This window comes from Grampus griseus (assembly GCF_964374135.1).
Source record: "Grampus griseus genome assembly, chromosome: 11".
Lineage (NCBI taxonomy): Eukaryota > Metazoa > Chordata > Mammalia > Artiodactyla > Delphinidae > Grampus > Grampus griseus.
Genome location: NC_139005.1, coordinates 2,173,541 through 2,191,598, shown reverse-complemented (window position 1 = coordinate 2,191,598; position 18,058 = coordinate 2,173,541). Strand labels below are relative to the sequence as shown.

Below are 18,058 nucleotides of genomic sequence, written 5' to 3'. Positions count from 1 at the left end.
GGGACTACAGTAAAAAGTGACACCTGTGCCCTGTGAAGCCTCAGTGAGATGAGTGACTCCTTCGGGATCTGGGGCTTATGCTTTAGGACTAGACTGGGATTTCCTGGACCACATTCTAAGGAGTTTCAGCCATTTCTGAAAGTTAATGCATTTGATTAGCCAGCGTAGACTTCTAAAATTTCTAAGTATGAGAGACACATACTAAAATGAATTGAAGTCCATTCAAGTTTTTACCCATAATCTACTTCCCAAATAGAGGTTAATAAACAAATGTTTAATAAAATGATCACTCAGAACATTCCTGTAGAGGAAAGACCTTCTGGTAACATTAGATCTAGAAGCTGAAAGGAGTTGGGCATGTGGGTGGAGAAGAGTGAAATCAGGAATCTAGATAGTGAAGTAGGTGCTTTCGCCACAGCGCCACAGAAGTTAGGCATTAGGCCGCCTCCCAGCAGGATGAGTGTCCTTGGGGGAGGCGCTCGGTCTAGGCAGGTGGCGGGACTGCGGCCTGACCCTCCTGCCCCACGTCCAGGCCTGTCCTGGAAGCTCGTTCCTCTGTGTGCTGTCCTAGCGCATCTCACTCTCCAGCCTCGGGTTCTAACGTCTCGTAGCTGTGTTCTGTCTCTTCTCTCCCCATTCTTCCCTGTTCTTCCCCTCTCACAGGCTGTGCGAAGTTTAACTGTGCGTCTGAGCAGGTGACGTTCAAACCTGGTGGCAGGAGGACCCGATTTCTGAGTACGCCCTGCTTGGCTCTTTGTGTGTAACACCTTTACTCCTTCCTTGTCCTTGTGTTTCTGCCGCTTGGATCTGTTGTTTCACGCAGTCCATGTGCATTTGTCTTGGCTGAACTACTATTACCCTCAGAAGTTTGGGTCTCCGTTAATTATGATAAAAGATGTAGAAATAACAATAGGTTTCTGTAAACATCAAAATAAGTTTCTGGAAGAATTGCCTCTTCCTAGGCCCATGACAGAGGGCACGGGGTCGCTCAGCATAGCGAAATCTGGGCTCACAGTCCTGCTCAGCACTGCCCCCTGCTGTGGCATTAGAAGCCACAGAAAGCATCTTGGCCACTGGTACCGGGGAAAAGTTACACCCTATTTTTCTCTTCTTCTGCAGAGTAGGTTGGAATCTTTTTTTTTTTTCCCCTCAATTAAGCATAACCATCTATCAATTGAGAAGATGCTAGAATCTCTTTATTGGATGTTTTCACCACCACTACCCTGTAACTCCGTGAAATCAGAATTTCAGAAAGGGTTTCAGTGTAGTTCTTCTTATAAGGCTTACTAAAGACTGAAGGGCCAGCACCTGCAAGCAAAAATGGGCTTTTTAACAAGAATGCTGGGATTTCTCAGCTTTCTTCCCCTGAACAGGGCACAATAGCAAGTCACCCAACCTCTCCAGCCCATCTCCCCATGTGTGGAATGCAGGTGGTCCTTCACAAATCAGATAAGATCACAGGCACAAGACATTATTTCTCTCTGATTAAACCACACCTACCTGGCACGTAGCAGGTAGTCGGTAAACGTATGTTGAAATAAAAATTTTTTAAACAAAAATAAGGCTCAAGTAGAAAACCTTTGTTAGAGTTCAGGTAAAGATCTTCTCTGTTAAGGCCTCAAACTTCTGATGTGGTTACTGAAGTGCTTTTTAAATGCATGTGCTCGGACCATCGTTGTTTCTGAGTATGGTTCAGAGGTCCTTGGGCACTGGTCTAGGGCTGTTTAACAAAGAGGGAGGTGGAAGGCTTACCCAATTTAGTAGGGTTTTTTTTTGCGGTACGCGGGCCTCTCACTGTTGTGGCCTCTCCCGTTGCGGAGCATAGGCTCCGGATGCGCAGGCTCAGCGGCCATGGCTCATGGGCCCAGCCGCTCCGCGGCATGTGGGATCTTCCCGGACCGGGGCACAAACCCGTGTCCCCTGCAAAGGCAGGCGGACTCTCAACCACTGCGCCACCAGGGAAGCCCCAATTTGGTAGGTTTTTGAGCACTGAGATCAGTAGCTTTTCTGGCAAGGCTAAGCTGGACCAAGAATATTAGCTCCTTGACACTTAAGTAAGCATTTTATTTATATGTCCAGCTAGAAAGAGGAAAAGACATTAACAGTAGGAGACAAGTGTTTTGAAATAAAGTGTGATGTGTCAGGCCTGTGTTATGTAGCCTGAAATGTCTAAGAGGGAAGAAAGAGAACCAAGGCTTTTTTGTGAAGGAAGTGTAGTGGTGACAGGTACCACTTCAGATTAAATAATTCAGTAAATTCTCATCACACTCTTAAAGGTAGGTGGTATTACACTGTTGTTCAGGTGAAAGTGATTAGAAGTATTAAATTTTATCACTTCCTTTTGGGTCTTAAAATTAGAGGCCCTACCTCTGTTGAAGGCATGTCAGTGTACATCACGTAAGCCTTGATGAACAAATCACAAGAGGCAGGTTTAAAGCAAATATGGAGGGCCCATGGTTAGGACTCGGTGATTTCACTGCCGTGGCCCCAGGTTCAATCCCTGGTCAGGGAACTAAGATCCCATCCTGGAAGCCGTGCAACGAGGCCAAAAAAAAAAAAAAGCAAATATGGAAAGAGAACCGGGGCTCGCAGGCATGGGGTCTTAACTAGTCTCCGACGCTTTACTCTATGCTTTCAAAATAGATAATGGTTTGGAAGCACGGCTTGGCTTAATGCTTTATTTATGTTCAAAAGTTGCTTGTTTTCCACATATTTTTAAAGATTTTTCTAGGAGGGAAAGGGTTATTATTGTATGTCTAGGATGTGGAAATAGAGTGTTAGCCAATTTAAATTAAAACTGTAACAATGGTACCATCTGTCAGCCTCCTGTGGTAGAATTGTTAATGCATTTAATTGAGTGCTTTGTTAACAACCCGGCAAGAGAAGCAGGAGCGGGGGACAGGGTCGGTGGAGAGACTGCTTGGGTGTTTGAAATTCAAGCAGTGAGACCCAGAGAGAGACTGGGGTTCATCCCGAACCTTGGTGCAGGGCATCGCTCTTCTAGGTACAAAGACTGGGTATGGAAACTCACTTCTGCCAGCCGGGAACCAGCAGCCAGGAGGGTCCATCATACAGAGTGGCATCTGTGGCAGGGCTCCTGGGTCCCTCCAGTCCGTCTCCCCTCCTGCTTTCTCTTGCTGGGACTTTGTGTGCTGTTTGGAGATTCTAAATATTTTACACTGATGTTTCCTTATCTTTAACACATTGCTCTCTCTTTGTGCTTCAGGGAAGATGGTGAAAAAAGTCTGTCCTTGCAACCAGCTCTGTAGTAATTATCCTTTCTTTCTGTTACTTCCGGCCCTTGATTGCAAAGCCTGTTGCGCTTGAGGTCTTTGAATCCCGAAGCCTCATGACTCTCGGACTCCCAGCTCCCGTCCGGCTAGTCCTGCACCCTTTTCTGGTGTCGTCTTTAACATGCTCAGTTGCTGCCACTGGCTGTCCTTCCAGATTCAAGGTCGCCTCACAGTGCTTTCATTGATGGCCCCGTGCCCTGGCTCTGTGACAGCTGTGGGTGGAGGCGCCTGCAGATGTGCGTAGGGGCCTCAGGGAGGCCTGGCTCCTTGGGAGAGAGTCCTGTAGTCAAAAACGTGCACCCGGCGCTGTGCGCCCACGGGGGTTCGGCTGGGACCGTGGCCTGCGAGAGCCTGGGCCCTCACATCGCAGTGGGAGCGGCTGCTGGGCTGCTGAGGGCAGGGACACTCCGTGTAGACAGGAGGCTTCTCGTGAGAGCGAGGACAGTTCAGCAGCCCAGCAGCCACCGAGAGGCCCCTCCAGAAAACTCTGTGCTTGGGAGACTGGGCAGTAAGCTGTGGCTCGTAGGGTTGTTACTAGGATCCGGCGGTGGGGTGGGGGCATGTATTACGGCAGGAGAACGTCAGAAAGTGAACTTCTGGTGGTAGAGGATGCACGACTTTTAGAGCTTTCAGCAGAACTGAAGAAGGTTCAAAGGAGAGTCATATCCTCTCAGGAAGGCAAGCAGCATTCTCAGAAATACCTGCTTTACCAGTGCTCTTCAGCACTCTAGTGCTACAGTGGGCCAGACGCACTCCCCGTTCTCCTGGGCTTTATTAGCCAAGTCAGCTCTTCCTGGGAGTTAACTCCTGGTCAGAAAGGGGATGTGTGTGTTCGTCTGTGTCCTTTAATGGGAAAGCTATTTTCAGAAGCCAGAATGAGAAGGTGAACTGTGAGGCTGACTCTCCCCCGTGGTGTAAACCCCACATTCAGAATCCAGTGTCGTGTAACAAGATGAGGCCATAAAGGGGCCTCAGCATCAGCGGCGACTGGCATGAGACCAGAGGGTGTGGTTCTAGCACGAGCAGTTTGTGGCCAGCAGTGCTCAGCTCCGCAAGCTTCTGAATTTGGCTTTTGACAGCTCTGCTCACTTGTGATTATGTTTTGTTTTCATCGTCTCGCTCACCATCAAGCTCGCGAAGCAGCTGTCATTCAAGGAGGATGGCGGTCCTCATGCATGTGATGTGCTTGCTCTCGGGATCCGCCATTAGCACGACCGCCATCCTCGCTGCCTGCGCTTCCCGCCCCAGCGCTGTCTCACTGCTGCTGTTCGAGGAACGCTGTCTCCTGTGCTTTTCCACTTTGCACCTGGGCCTCCTGTTCCACAGGGAGCTTACTCTTCCCTTTACACGGTGTGTGTGATAGCAGCCCCCGTGGCTCTGGCGGGCACTGAGAGAGTGAGCTGACAACACGTGCAGTCGGCCCGGCTTGTCTTGCCTTGGTGATAAGAAGCACGTGCCCCTCGCACTCTGCAGCTTCACGTCAGAATAGCTGTTCCTCTAGGACACATGTGCTCGGGTGTGCCGTTCCTGGGTGGCAGGGTGCGAACCGGCCTCGAGAGCAGCAGTGGATTACAGGGGGCTTCTACATGGCAGAGTTGCTTCCAGTGTGCTGCTGTGCTCTGGTGCTGCTTGGATCTTGAAAGCAGGAAGATGCATGCATTTAAATATCTAGCCCTGGCAGTAGTTGGGGATCTTAAGTCCTAATGGCTCACAGCCTACCCCAACAGCTTTCATTTATTCTGCAGCAAATGTGAGATCTGGTAAGAAAGTGGGGGGTGACGGGAAAACACAAGACGTGACTTTTCTTTCCCTCTTCCCTAAAACTCGCCTCTTCGAATAATCGCCAGTGTGCCCTCCAGCAGAGCCGAAATCAGGCAGGACACAGACTCCTTTCTTTCTCATCAAACCATAGAAATAGAGTTCCTTCATCACAGCCCCAAAGCGTCCTCCCCCTCCGCACCCCTGCCTCAGCCGGGCGCGCATGAGAGTGCTTGCTCTTCTAGGGAGTGGGGGCCGTAGAGGCCTTGAAGCAGCGGAACTGAGGTCATCTTTGGGAAGCCACGCCTTCCTGGAGCTGAAAGACTCAGGCACACCGTAGAGAGCCTTCCTCCTGAGCGCTCCTGGTTCTTTACGCAAAGGAAATGGGGAGACGTTGAAGCCTTAACTCTCGCAAGTTTGCGTTTGCAGTTCATGTTTATGGGTCCCGGTGAAAAAGGTTTCCGACCAGAGCACGCTTTCTCTTGTCGCCCCTTTCTGTGAAAGAATGGCTGAAGACCATGATGGTCCCACGTGGTTTGGGAGCCCATCTTTCCTGGCGCTTGTCTTTGCGTTCCTTTAACTCCTCCATGAACCCTGCCCAGTGCTCCAGGGATCCCCTTCTCTTGCCCTGTTCTGCAGCATTCTAGAGCAGCCAGCCTCACTGGCCACACCGCACAGCTCTCCTCTCCCCCAGGTGATGCTGGGCATAGAGGCCCAGCAGCGAGTGTCTGCGCTCCAGGATGCCATGAGAATGGGCAGGAGGAGGTCCCCGCCCTCTGTGCCTTTCCTCATCCGGAGTTGCTCAGCCTCGTCTGGAGCTCCTGAAGAGAACCTGTTTCCATTACCCTGTGATGCCAGAGCATTTGGCTACATAAGAAAGAACCTTGGAACCTTCCTTTTCTTGCATGGCTTCCCACTTCACCCTCCCCATTCCGTGGTTTGCCATTCATCATCCTCGGAAGTTTTTCCTCTCCCTGAAATTACAACCCAAGCCTCTTTTAATGGTTGTACTCTGTTTCTTCTTCTGACTTTAGGGACCAGCAGCACAAACACCGTTGGGGGAACAGTGAACAGTCAGGCCGCCCAGGCTCAGCCTCCTGCCATGACGTCCAGCAGGAAGGGCACGTTCACAGATGACCTGCACAAGTTGGTGGACAACTGGGCCCGAGACGCCATGAATCTCTCAGGCAGGAGAGGAAGCAAAGGACACATGAGTTACGAGGTCAGTCTGCCCCTTTTGCCATTTTCCGGATCCATCAGAGTATCAGTGAGCACGTGTCTCGCTCATATGAGGGACCTTCTTCAGTAGCTCATGAGTTTTAACACTTTTAAGAAAACAAGACAAAAATCACCCAGGTTCCCTTTTAGTTTTCCTGCCCTGAATCCCGAGCTCTGTATCGGTCAGCTCAGTTTTTTCTTCCCTTTTCCTTTCACACTCTGAACTACACACACACGACACCACCCACCTCCAGTCAGAACAAGTATTTGATAAATATAAAGAGCCAATAATTATGATGGAAGGTTGTCTGGGTGTTGTTTTCAGTGTCCCCTGCAAGATGAGAGCAGCCCGCTTCTGGAATTCTGTCTCAGTTCCACCCATTTCACACCCACACCAGCTTCACACGGCGTTGTTCTCTCCTCAGGGCCCTGGCATGGCGAGGAAGTTCTCTGCACCTGGTCAGCTGTGCGTCTCCATGACCTCAACCCTGGGTGGCTCCGCCCCCATCTCTGCAGCATCAGCTACCTCTCTAGGCCACTTCCCCAAGCCCATGTGCCCCCCGCAGCAGTACGGTTTCCCAACCCCCCCCTTTGGCACGCAGTGGAGCGGCACGGGCGGCCCAGCAACACAGCCACTTAGCCAGTTCCAACCTGTGGGAACTGCCTCCTTACAGAACTTCAACATCAGCAACTTGCAGAAGTCCATCAGCAACCCTCCAGGTTCCAACCTGAGGACCACTTAGACCTAGAGGCGTTGACGGAGTAGATTGGGGGCAGGAGGTGGAGTGGTGAGGGGCAGGTGGAAGGGGGATGGGAAAGGAGCCTACCTACTAACTACTAGCGCTGCATTTAACTGGTTATTTCTTGCCAGACAGGAATGTGTTTAATACCGCTTAGAGCCCTCAGAGTGGAGAATCTCCCTGTGCTTTCACCGTTTATTGGAGTGGGATGAGAAGGAAAGAAAGAGCAGGTTTCTTGTGTATGCTTTGTTATCTCTCCCCAGCAGTGAGCGCTCGGAAAGAGAATCGTGTTGATCAGAAAGCTTCTAGAGCGCTCAGTGGAAAAGCAAAGCCCACCTGTGTTCTCAAGTAGTGGGGCTCTTCATCCTGGCACCCACTGCAAGTCCCTCATCCCCTCAAGAACATAAACCGCAAGACAAAAACCAAACTATTGGGCTCTCTCCTACCCTGTCCCCACCCCAGCCAGTCTTTAGAACCCAGTGAAAACAGCAGGGGACGGAGGTTCCAACCCTCTCTTACGATAGGTCATTAGTGCTTTAAGCAGATGGTATTCGCAGCTTTGACTGCAGCATTAGCCATTAGGAAAACAAAAGTAAGTTCCCTGCGGACATGTAACTTTGCCATCAGTTTTGATGTGGAAACACTGTGATATATAAATGTTGTTGGACAACAGTAGTTTTAAAAGTAAGATATGAAAGGTTTAAAAAGTTGAAAAAAGCTAGTTCTGTCCTTTACCTATTGAGACTTTACTTTCTCCTTTGTATTTCCATTGTATTAGATAAATAAATGTGAATGTAAAATTGTATAAATTACTGTACTTGAATACTTCTGTTCTCCCAGTATTGCTTGCTGGATGTTTTAGTGCCTTGGACTTCTATTGCTTCTGCCGTTAACATCAACTTCTCATCAGACCCCAGTCAGCAAAAGGGCGTATGGAAGGAAACCTTGGGTCCATGTGACCCAGCAGTGGATTATGCAATAAGGAAATTGAAGGAGTATTTTTTTTCAAGTCATTCAACAATTTTGTCTAGAGCAGGTGTAAGATGAGCAGGTGAGAAGTTGACAGTAGTGGTTAAAAGCAGAAAACTCTGTTTCAGGACAGGTGAGGAGGGGTGTTGTCACAAAATCGGGCAATTTACAAGATTGAGCGTGGTATGCGATAAGTGATGAAAGAAAAAGAAAGACTACGGGATGGGAGAACAGACTTGTTTTGAAGATAGGTGATGCTTGGCCAGTGGCTGCCATAAGCCTTACTTACCTGAGCTGGGCTTGAGCAGAGGAGACCTGGAAGAAATGGCTGAATATAAAGGGAAGGGCACGGGGTGGGGTTGGGGGGGGTGGGCGCTAGTTTTTAAGCTAGGAAATGTGATAGTGAAATGTCACAGATGGAGAAAGTTGTTCTAAGAAAAATCATTTGGATTGCTTCCCTCTTGGTGCAAATGTCCCGTGTATTTCTCAGCTTGGGGTACGGTAGTTTGTGGAAAGTGGACCCACATCTGAATTAAGCATTGTAGGAAAGAATGCTTATTCCTACCCGCTTCCTATATAATGTCCAAATGGTTGCAGGATCATAATCTCTTGCACCACCTTATTTCTAGAATTAACAGCTGATATTCTCACGTTCTCTGTAAACAGATATTCCCCTGAAGTAATAACTGCAACCAACCAGTATTATTTAGTGCTGTGCCTAGTTGTAATGGGCACTTCTGTTACTTTCAGAACTTTCAGGAAATACTCTCCTCATTGCCTGAGTTTGGGATCTCTGTTCTCCCAGAAGGTGGGGAAAGAAGCCAGGACTCTTAATTTTGGGGTGCTTCTTGTCTTGACTCTTGAGCTGGGAAACTGACCTATTCCAACCTCTTACCCACCTCAGTGGCACATCCCAGGAATCCCCATGACAGGAAGAGCCTGGATGGCTGTCCTGTCCTCCGGTGGTCATTTTCTTTAAGTTAGCCAAGACCCCAAAGATGCAAATGAGAGCTGAAGGTTGTAGGAAGGTAGAAATGAAAAGGGCAGGCGTTCCAAGCTTTGCTTCGAAACTGTTTACTTACTTTTTCTCTGCTTATAATCCTCGGGAGATGACAAGAGTAAGGACGGAACAAGAAGCGCCAAGGAAGTGGGGAACGGACCCCGGGCAAGGAGGCAGGGCTTTGCAGCAGAGGAAGGAGGAGCCAGAGTGCAGCACGTGACTATTTTGTTTCTTGGGTTTAATCATTTTGAGATCTCTTCACTCACAGGTGGAAAGTAAGAACTGCTTTTATTTACTGTTTTTTTCCCCTCCTGTGGATGAAATAACTGAAGCCTAGAGGAATGAACCTAGTGCTACTGAACTGTTTAAATTATTTTTGTGTTAATAGTACACTTTGAGTATCTTTTTCCACATTAAAAAAATTCTTTCTGAATTATAAGTGTTTTCCTTACATTATTTAACAATGTACACTGTTTAAAAAAACAGACTAAATTCAAACCTTGGGGGTTCTCGGCAGCCCGTCAACCCGTGCGTTTGGGATAAACCCCGGGGGACACGCTTTCTGTTTCCGTTTGTTACCTTTGTAGATGAAACCATTCAAATAAACCAAACTTGCTTTTCTTGAGCTGTGGGGTTTCATTTTCAGCGCATGTCTTTTTCGTGATCTCATTAGCTCTGATTTGACTTGTGTGCAATTTATAACTGGATTCCTATCTCCAGGACCTTTTTTTTTAACAGCAGTTCTGACCTGAACTAAGATGCTGCAGACAGGCAAGATATATTTTCTGAAGACCATGGTAAGGATATGAAAATCAGAAGATGAACCTACGCCCAAAGCTGTGCAGCTCAGGTGAGGTGGCGGGAGGTCAGGGAAAGCCCCGTGCTCCTCTTCCAGAGGCGCGGCGGTGGCCTAGGGGCACAGCTTCCCAGATGGGCCTGTGCTCCAACAAACTCAAGACTGGGTACAAGGCCCAACCCAAAATGCCCTTAAAAAGTAAAACTGCACACTCATTAGTTGGGGGAAAGGATTATGAAACATCTAAACACTAAAAGAATTTGTTAAGGTGGGTGATAATCGCACATCCGAAATAGCTAAACAGCTGCTTATGTCACGCAGATTTTTGTGGTTTTCTAGTACATATAAACGTTGTTTACACTATAGCCTGTTACGTCTGCAATAGCATTATATCTAAAACAATATATACCTTTTTTTTAAGAATATATTTTAAAAAAATATTTATTTACTTGGCTGCACCAGGTCTTAGTGGTGGCATGTGGGATCTAGTTCCCTGACCAGGGATCGAACCCGGGACCCCTGCCTTGGGAGTGTGGAGTCTTAGCCACTGGACCACCAGGGAAGTAAGTCCCTAAAACAATATATACTTTAAAATGCTGTTGGGAAAACGCTCAACACAGGATTGCCAAAAAACTTCAATTTGTTTGTTTAAAAAAAAAAATCTGCGAAGTGCAATAAAAAGAGGTATGCCTGTTATTTATTTTGTTACAAAGTAGGATTTTATTTTGCTTTCTTAAAATGCCTTTTCTTTGGTCTTAGATTATTTCCTTATTAGGAAAAAATGGAGGTAGTTTCATGATGCGCCTATAAGTGACAGATGGTTGTAGATGAGTGGCAGCGAAAGGGGTCAGAGGTCACATAGTGACATACCGCAGGCCGCTGTCGAGGTTGGTGCGTGGGGAAAGTGGCCACTGAGATTCCTAGAATTTCTGCCTTTATTAACATGAAAGCTTAGGAATAAATAGTGAAGAGCCAAAGAAAAGGTGTGTGTTTGTTTAATCTCCACAGGGCTTCCCAACCTGCCCAGCTTGATCTGCGTCAGGTTCCAATAGTGAAATCCTCTGGTGAAGTTGAGCATGAAGCAAGGTAAATCCCCGGAGGTAAAGCTCATTCCCTAGGAATGATGAGTCATTTCATGACCAACAAGCAGTTTTTGAAAGTCCCTTTGTGACAGAATCCAGTGAGGTGAACGGAGCCTTGGTCAAGATGAATCCAATTTCCTTTTCTTCGTGTCCTGGTTCTTCCTATATGAATCATAGTCTCCTGTGGAAGAGAAAATTGTTCACATACAGCTGCCATGATGTAAAAATAAGGAATAAACTGACAGCTAAAAACTTTTGAATCGTATTAGTTACTGTCCTACTTTAAAGGCCAAGAATGAAAATTGTTATGAGGGGGACAGGTCGCTCTGTTTAACACTAGACCAAGCTGCAGGAGAGATCATGACAGGCCTGCTTTTAAGAGGAATGCAGCCATGCTTCATTGTCCCACTTCTATCAATCAGCTAGAAAGAGCTGCACCTCAGGTCAGGACTCCAAGGAAGACTTGCGGCTCTTAATCCAGTTACACTCCATTTTCTTAGACTGCTACTGGTCTGGCATGAGTCCCCTCCAACTTCTTAAAATGGAATGTCATTCTTTCTTTAAGATTCATAGAATTATATATACCCAGGTTCTCCCTTCCATTTCTGCTCCTAAAACACTTTGCTACCTGTTATGTGTTGGTTAAGGTTGTAAGTTTGAAGGTGCCAGGGTCCAGATTTTGCCTGTGGATTCTGGTGGCAAAGGCTCTGTGGGGTCCTGTTCCAGGTCTCCATCTCGTTCTGCAGGACGGAGGTGGCAGGGGCCTGTGGCGGTTCTGGTTTAGACAAGGGCTTGACCACACTGTCCCCTGCATCTAGAGCCATGTCCCACATCTCAAGACTGTCTGCAAGGACAGAGGTCACAAGCAAATGCAGCATCAACAAACGAGGTGCTGGAAAAATAACAGGTCGTGAGAAATGCTGTATCATGAATGCTCTATACGATGACGTTTGGAATTTCTCTTTCCCCGACCCATGAAAGTACACCAAAGCCTCTCGCAGGTCCGGACAGTAGAGGAGCTGCATGTGTGCTATCAGCACTTTCTACAAAACCAATGGAAAATGAAGATACCTTATGCCTCTTTTGAAATGTATTTGTGAGGACGGAAAGTATGCAGCACAGTAACTTACAGACACTTGATAGGTATTTACTGATTAGGACTGAAGCCATTCCTTTAGCCCTCCTGACCTGGAAGCACGTCTGTCTGGGTGAGCGGCTCTGAAGCAGCAGTTCCGGCAGGTGGCACCGGTGGCAGCGCTGCTGCAGAGAAAGGACAAAACCACGTAACCAAGCTGGGCTGCGGGCGGCCTTGGAAGTGCGTGCAAAGCCGCCTGGGGTTACACTCGTCGGCGCGGCAGGCAGAACTCGGGACCTTGCATCCTGGTCCTACCTACAGATCTATATAAAATAGGACTGACGATACTATATTCTTTCTTCTCATCAAACTGCGAAAAAAACGCTGAGAAGTTTGTTTCTCCTTTAGCAGAAACGGAAGAGTTATTGTAAGCCGTTTTGTCCAGTTTTTACTATTTGAAGCTATAACCCTTGTTCAAACAAAATCTTAAGCAGAAATGAATATGTAAAACCAAGATGATGACTGTGTGATTTGGGGTGGGGGAGGTCCTGGAGATGACTCCTCCTCCACCCCTGACCCCCAGAGCTTCCGCAATGGTTTGGAAGCTGAAGATCTAGAATAATAATTCTTATTAAGAACATCCCCAGCACAGTAAGTTTTTTGGTTTTTTTTCCCCTACATTAACCTCAGCCTGCCAGTACTGCTGAGGGGAATTATAAAGAACTAAACATGAAGCAAGTCCTCGGAACCTTCTTTGTAATTTTTAGGGAGAAGCTGGGCAAAAATCCACTTGGTCTTTCTTTGTTTCTAGTCTCTGAGAAAGACTCCAAGAAAATCTGTATCTACTACTCCCACTGAAGCTGGACTCTGAAATAAAAAGTTCAGGGATAAAGAATTGCCAAAAACCCATTCTCTTCAAACCCAACTTTGCTTTATGTTCAGAGACAGCTCAGGGGCTTCCCTGGTGGTGCAGTGGTTAAGAATCCACCTGCCAGTGGAAGGGACATGGGTTCAAGTCCGGTCCAGGAAGATCCCACGTGCCACAGAGCAACAATGCCTGTGCACCACAACTACTGAGCATGCGCTCTAGAGCCCGCGAGCCATAACTACTGAGCCCACATGCCACAACTACAGCCCACGTGCCACAACGACTGAAGCCCGTGCTCTGCAACAAGAGAAGCCACTGCAATGAGCCCGCACACCGCAACGAAGAGTAGCCCCCACTCACCACAACTAGAGAAAGCCCCCGTGCACAGCAACAAAGACCCAACACACCCAAAAGTTAAAAAAATAAGTAAATAATTAAAAAAAATAAAAGCTCAGAAAGGCTTTCTCGTGTACACGTGGCCAAAGTAACTGAGGCGAAAAGAAGCTCTGTCCCCTGAGACAAATAGTTCCAGGTTATGTCAGGGCCCGTCTCCTTCGCCCAGAAGACCAGTGTCTTCCTTCAGTCACGGGGAATGGCGAGGCAGGACGTGACGGTTTGAGCCCGTGGCCGCCTCTGTGCTGTGTGTGGACCCGACCTGCTGCAGAGTGGGGAGAGCAGTCACCCCCAGAGCCCATGCTCCGTCCTCTCACCAGGACCCTGCTTCTCGGCAGGTGGGCCAGACGGGGGTTCCTGCTGCTGTTTCTCCATCTGCTCCCGGAACCGCTGCTGCAGCTGTCTTTGCCGGAGCTTCCGCTGGTACGTGGCATCGCTCTCTGTGGCAGCGGAGGTCGGGCTTCTGCATCAGGAGAGCAACAGGGAGGTGAGTTCCTGAGTTAACTGGTGAGCAGCAACACACAGTTCCCAAGGGAGCACACGGGCCAGCCAGTGTGCTGGCTCTGAAGTGAAGGCAGGAGTGGGAGGCAGGGGGAGACACCTGGGAAGGAGCAGGGGCGGGGAGGGCACGCAGCCCGCACCCGGAGCCGCTGTCCTCATCCCCTGCATCACAACGTGGTGGCTTGGTCTGCAAGGAGACGTCACCTCCTGTGGTCTGGGGGGTCCCAGAGTCGGGTTCCGTCGGCAGCTGCTGTATCTGGCTTGTTCCACACATGGTTCAAAGTCTTGTCTCTTTGCTTTAGTTAAATCCACTTCAAGAGGCAGCTAATGAGGGAAAAAAGGGGAGAAAACTTCTTCCAACTGCTCTTCCCCTTCCTCAAGGATCTAGATACCTGAAAAATGGCATTTCACGATCCTCTATCCATCATTCCTTCTAGGTCCTAAGAAGCTGGGACAAGGGATCCATAAGTTCAAGTCATTTTCATTATATGAGGAATAAAACAATTTCATTTTCCACCTATGCCATTATGTATTAATGAAGTTTTGATAAGGAATCATACTTCAGTTTTTATTGAGGGCAAATGCTCTGTAAAATCTAATTTGAATCTTTTCTTGGCAACCAGATCTGATGCTGTCTACTATTTTTTTAATGGAAATGATCACACATCATCACACTACAGAAACCCAGAGATTTTTCACTTGGGAGAACTTCTCTCTCAATAATATGATGCTGATAGAATAAAGGAATATGAGTGATTGAGATGACTACATTTTGGATAAAGATAACATGAAAATGAAAATTATACTGTGAGATTTCGTACTGACATTGAGAAGTAAATAAGTTAAACAGGGCTTCCCTGGTGGCGCAGTGGTTGAGAATCCACCTGCCAATGCAGGGGCACGGCTTTGAGCCCTGGTCCGGGAAGATCCCACATGCTGCAGAACAACTAAGCCCGTGCGCCACAACTACTGAGCCTGCACTCTAGAGCCTGTGTGCCACAACTACTGAAGCCCATGAGCCTAGAGCCCATGCTCTGCAACAAGAGAAGCCACTGCAATGAGAAGCCCACGCAGCGCAACAAAGAGTAGCTCCCGCTCGCTGCAACTAGAGACAGCCCGTGCGCAGCAACGAAGACCCAACACAGCCAAAAATAAATAAATTTATTAAAACAAAAACAAAAGAACTGGACAGTCACATGCAAAAGAATTAAACTGGATCACTTACACCATACACAAAAATTAACACTGGATTAAAGACCTGAAACCGTAAAACTCCTGGAAGAAAATATAGGCAATAAGCTCCTTGACGTTGGTCTTGATGGTAATTTTTTTGTATTTGACACCAAAGAGCGAAAACAACAAAAGCAAAAATAAACAAGTGGGACTATATCAAACTAAAAAGCTTCTGACAGCAAAGGAAACAATTAACAAAGTGAAAAGGCAACCTACTAAATGGGAGAAAAAGTTTACAAATGATGTAACTGCTAAAGCATTAACATTCAAAACGTATAAAGAACTCACAACTCAAAAGCAAAACCAAAACAAAACAATCCAATGAAAAAATGGGCAGAAGATCTGCATAGATATGCTTTCAAAGAAGACCTACAGATGCCCAACAGGTACATAAAAAGATACTCAACATCACTCACCATCAGGGAAATGAAAATCAAAACCACAATAAGATAGCACCTCACATTTGTCAGAATGGCTATTATCAAAAAGACAAGAGACAACAAGTGCTGGTGAGAATGTGGAGAAAAGGGAACCCTTGTGCACTGCTGGTGGGACTGTAAACTGGCATAGCCACTACGGGAAAAACTATGGAAAACAGTTTCCTGAATAAATTAGAAACTAGAAATAATAATAATTATAATAATAAATTAGAAAATAGAACTACCATATGATGCAGCAATTTCACTTCTGGGTATTTATCCAAAAAAAAGAAAAAGAGTAACCCAGAAAGATATGCTCCCCCATTTTCACTGCAGCATTATTTACAACAGCCAAGACATGGAAGCAACCTAAATGCCCACCGATAAAGAATGTAGTATATATATCTACAACGGAACATTATTCAGGCATAAAGAAGAAAATTTTGCCACTTGCAATAACATGGATGGATCCTGAGGACAGTGTGCTAAGTGAAATAATTCAGAGAGAAAAATAAATACCATATGATCTCACTTATATGTGGAATCTAAACAAACAGACAAAAACTGAGCTCATAGATGAAGAGAACAGGGGTTGCCAGGGGTCGGGGGTGGACGAAATGGGTGAAGGGAGTCAAAAGGTACAAACGTCCTGTTATAAAATAAATAAGCTCTGGGGATGTAATATACAGCATGGTGACTATAGTCAGTAACACTGTATTGTATATTTGAATGTTGCTAAAAGAATAGATCTTAACAGTTCTCATCAAAAAAAACTGCATCTACGTGTGGTGATGGATGTTAACTACACTTATTGTGGTGATCATCTTGCAATATATAAAAATACTGAATCATTATGTTGTACAACTGAAACTAATATACAGGCATACCTCAGAGATATTGCAGGTTTGGTTCCAGACCTCCACAATAAAGCAAATATAGAAATAAAGCAAGTCGCACAATTTTTTTGGTTTCTTAGTGCGTATAACAGTTGTGTTAACACTATACTGTAGTATGTTAAGTGCGCAACAGCATTATGTCAAAAAAAAGCAATGTACGTACCTTAATCAAAAAATAATTTATTGCTAAAAAATGCCAACCATCACCTGACAATGCAGCTGCCACAGACCTTCAATTTGTAAAAAATGCAATTATCTGTGAAGTGCAATAAAATGAAGCACTATAAAACAAGGTATGCCTGTAATGTTGTATGTCAGTTATATCTCAGTTAAAAAAAAAAGTCAAAGACAGAGAAATCTTGAAGACAGCAAGAGAAGAGCAAATCATCACATACTGGAGTGCCTGCCTAAGATTATCAGATTTCTCAGCACAACTCTTACAGGCCAAAATGGAGTGGGATGATATATTCAAAGTCCTGAAAGAAAAAACTTAGCCAAGAATAGTGTATCCAGCAAAAGTATCCTTCAAAAATGGAGAAACTAAGATATTTTCTTCAAATAAACAAAAGCAGAGCGAGTTCATTACCACTAGACTTGCTCTACAACAAATGCTAAAGGGAATCCTTCAAACTGAAACAAAAGGATGCCGGGCAGCAACATGAAAATAAAAAGTTCTCCAGTAAAGGTAAATACACGGACAAAAACAGTAACCTGTATCATCATAATTTTGGTACATGGAATTTAAATGAAGAAAAACATTAAAATTGTATAATGAATACAGATATTAAATGTAAAAACCATTAAAACTTTTATAACAATCTATGTTAATAGACATACAATAATATGAAGATGTAATCTGTAACATCAATAACATAAAGTGGTGTTGTAAAGGACTAGAGTTTTTGTATGCAATTCAAGTTATCAGTTTAAAATAGAATGTTATAACTTTAAAATGTTTCATATAATTGCAATGGTAACCACAAAGGAAATATCTATAGGATATACACAAAAGTAAACAAGAAGGGAATCAAATCATGTTACTACCAAAAGAATCAACACAACACAAAGGACAGCAGTAAGAGAGGAAAGAAGGGACAAAAAAAAAAATCTAAGCTACAGGACATACAGAAAATGATTAACAAAATAATAAATACTAAGCCCTTCCCTATCAATAATAAATGTAAATGGATCAAACTTCCCAACCAAAGCCATAGATTGGCTGGATGGATTCAAAAACCAAGATACAACTACATACTTCCTACATTAGACTCACTTCAGATCTAAAGACATAACACAGGCTGAAGGTGAAAGGATAGAAAGAGATACTCCATGTAAATGGTAACCAAAAGGGAGCAGGGGAGGCTATACTAATATAAGAAAAAATAGACTTTAAGTCAAAAACTGTTACAAGAGACAAAAGAGGACATTCTATAATAATAAAAGGGTCAATTAACTGTGAAGCTATAACAATTACAAATACTTATATACCAAACATCAGAGCTCCTAAATATGTAAAGCAAACTTTGACAGATTTGAAAGGAGAAATACACAGCAAGACAGTAATAGCGGAAGACTTCAGTACCCTACTTTCAATAATGGATAGAACCAAACAGAAGGTCAATAAGGAAACAGAAGATTTGAACACTACAGACCATATGGACCTAAGACATATAGAGAATATTCCACCCAACAACAGCAGAATATACATTCTCCTCAGTACAAATGGAACATTCTCCAGGAGAGACCCCATGTTAGGCTACAAAACAAGTCTTAAATTGAAGACGACATAAATTATACAAAAAAAATCTCTGCTGATC

General features: G+C 45.5%; 2 protein-coding genes across 34 annotated transcripts in view; one reads left to right on the top strand and one right to left on the bottom strand.

Annotated features, from left to right (window-relative positions):
• Positions 1 to 9,603, top strand: part of WNK1 (WNK lysine deficient protein kinase 1) — a 135,934-nt gene extending 126,331 nt beyond the window's left edge. For 18 of the 28 annotated variants that reach the window (XM_082665249.1, XM_082665269.1, XM_082665267.1 and 15 more), the window contains 4 exons: positions 664 to 735; positions 3,227 to 3,268; positions 6,086 to 6,273; positions 6,695 to 9,603. In XM_082665249.1, the coding sequence (XP_082521375.1) occupies positions 664 to 735; positions 3,227 to 3,268; positions 6,086 to 6,273; positions 6,695 to 7,012 (620 nt within the window). In that variant the 3' untranslated portion in view covers positions 7,013 to 9,603. The remainder of the gene's footprint in view (positions 1 to 663; positions 736 to 3,226; positions 3,269 to 6,085; positions 6,274 to 6,694) is intronic. The other 10 variants (XM_082665261.1, XM_082665245.1, XM_082665244.1 and 7 more) reach the window with 2 other exon arrangements.
• A 1,150-nt stretch (positions 9,604 to 10,753) lies between these two features.
• The window catches only part of RAD52 (RAD52 homolog, DNA repair protein), a 30,320-nt gene continuing 23,015 nt past the window's right edge, over positions 10,754 to 18,058 (bottom strand). For 5 of the 6 annotated variants that reach the window (XM_082665279.1, XM_082665278.1, XM_082665283.1 and 2 more), the window contains 5 exons: positions 13,794 to 14,017; positions 13,510 to 13,655; positions 12,045 to 12,116; positions 11,485 to 11,700; positions 10,754 to 11,037 (listed from right to left, as the gene is read on the bottom strand). In XM_082665279.1, the coding sequence (XP_082521405.1) occupies positions 10,976 to 11,037; positions 11,485 to 11,700; positions 12,045 to 12,116; positions 13,510 to 13,655; positions 13,794 to 14,017 (720 nt within the window). In that variant the 3' untranslated portion in view covers positions 10,754 to 10,975. The remainder of the gene's footprint in view (positions 11,038 to 11,484; positions 11,701 to 12,044; positions 12,117 to 13,509; positions 13,656 to 13,793; positions 14,018 to 18,058) is intronic. The other variant, XM_082665282.1, reaches the window with a different exon arrangement.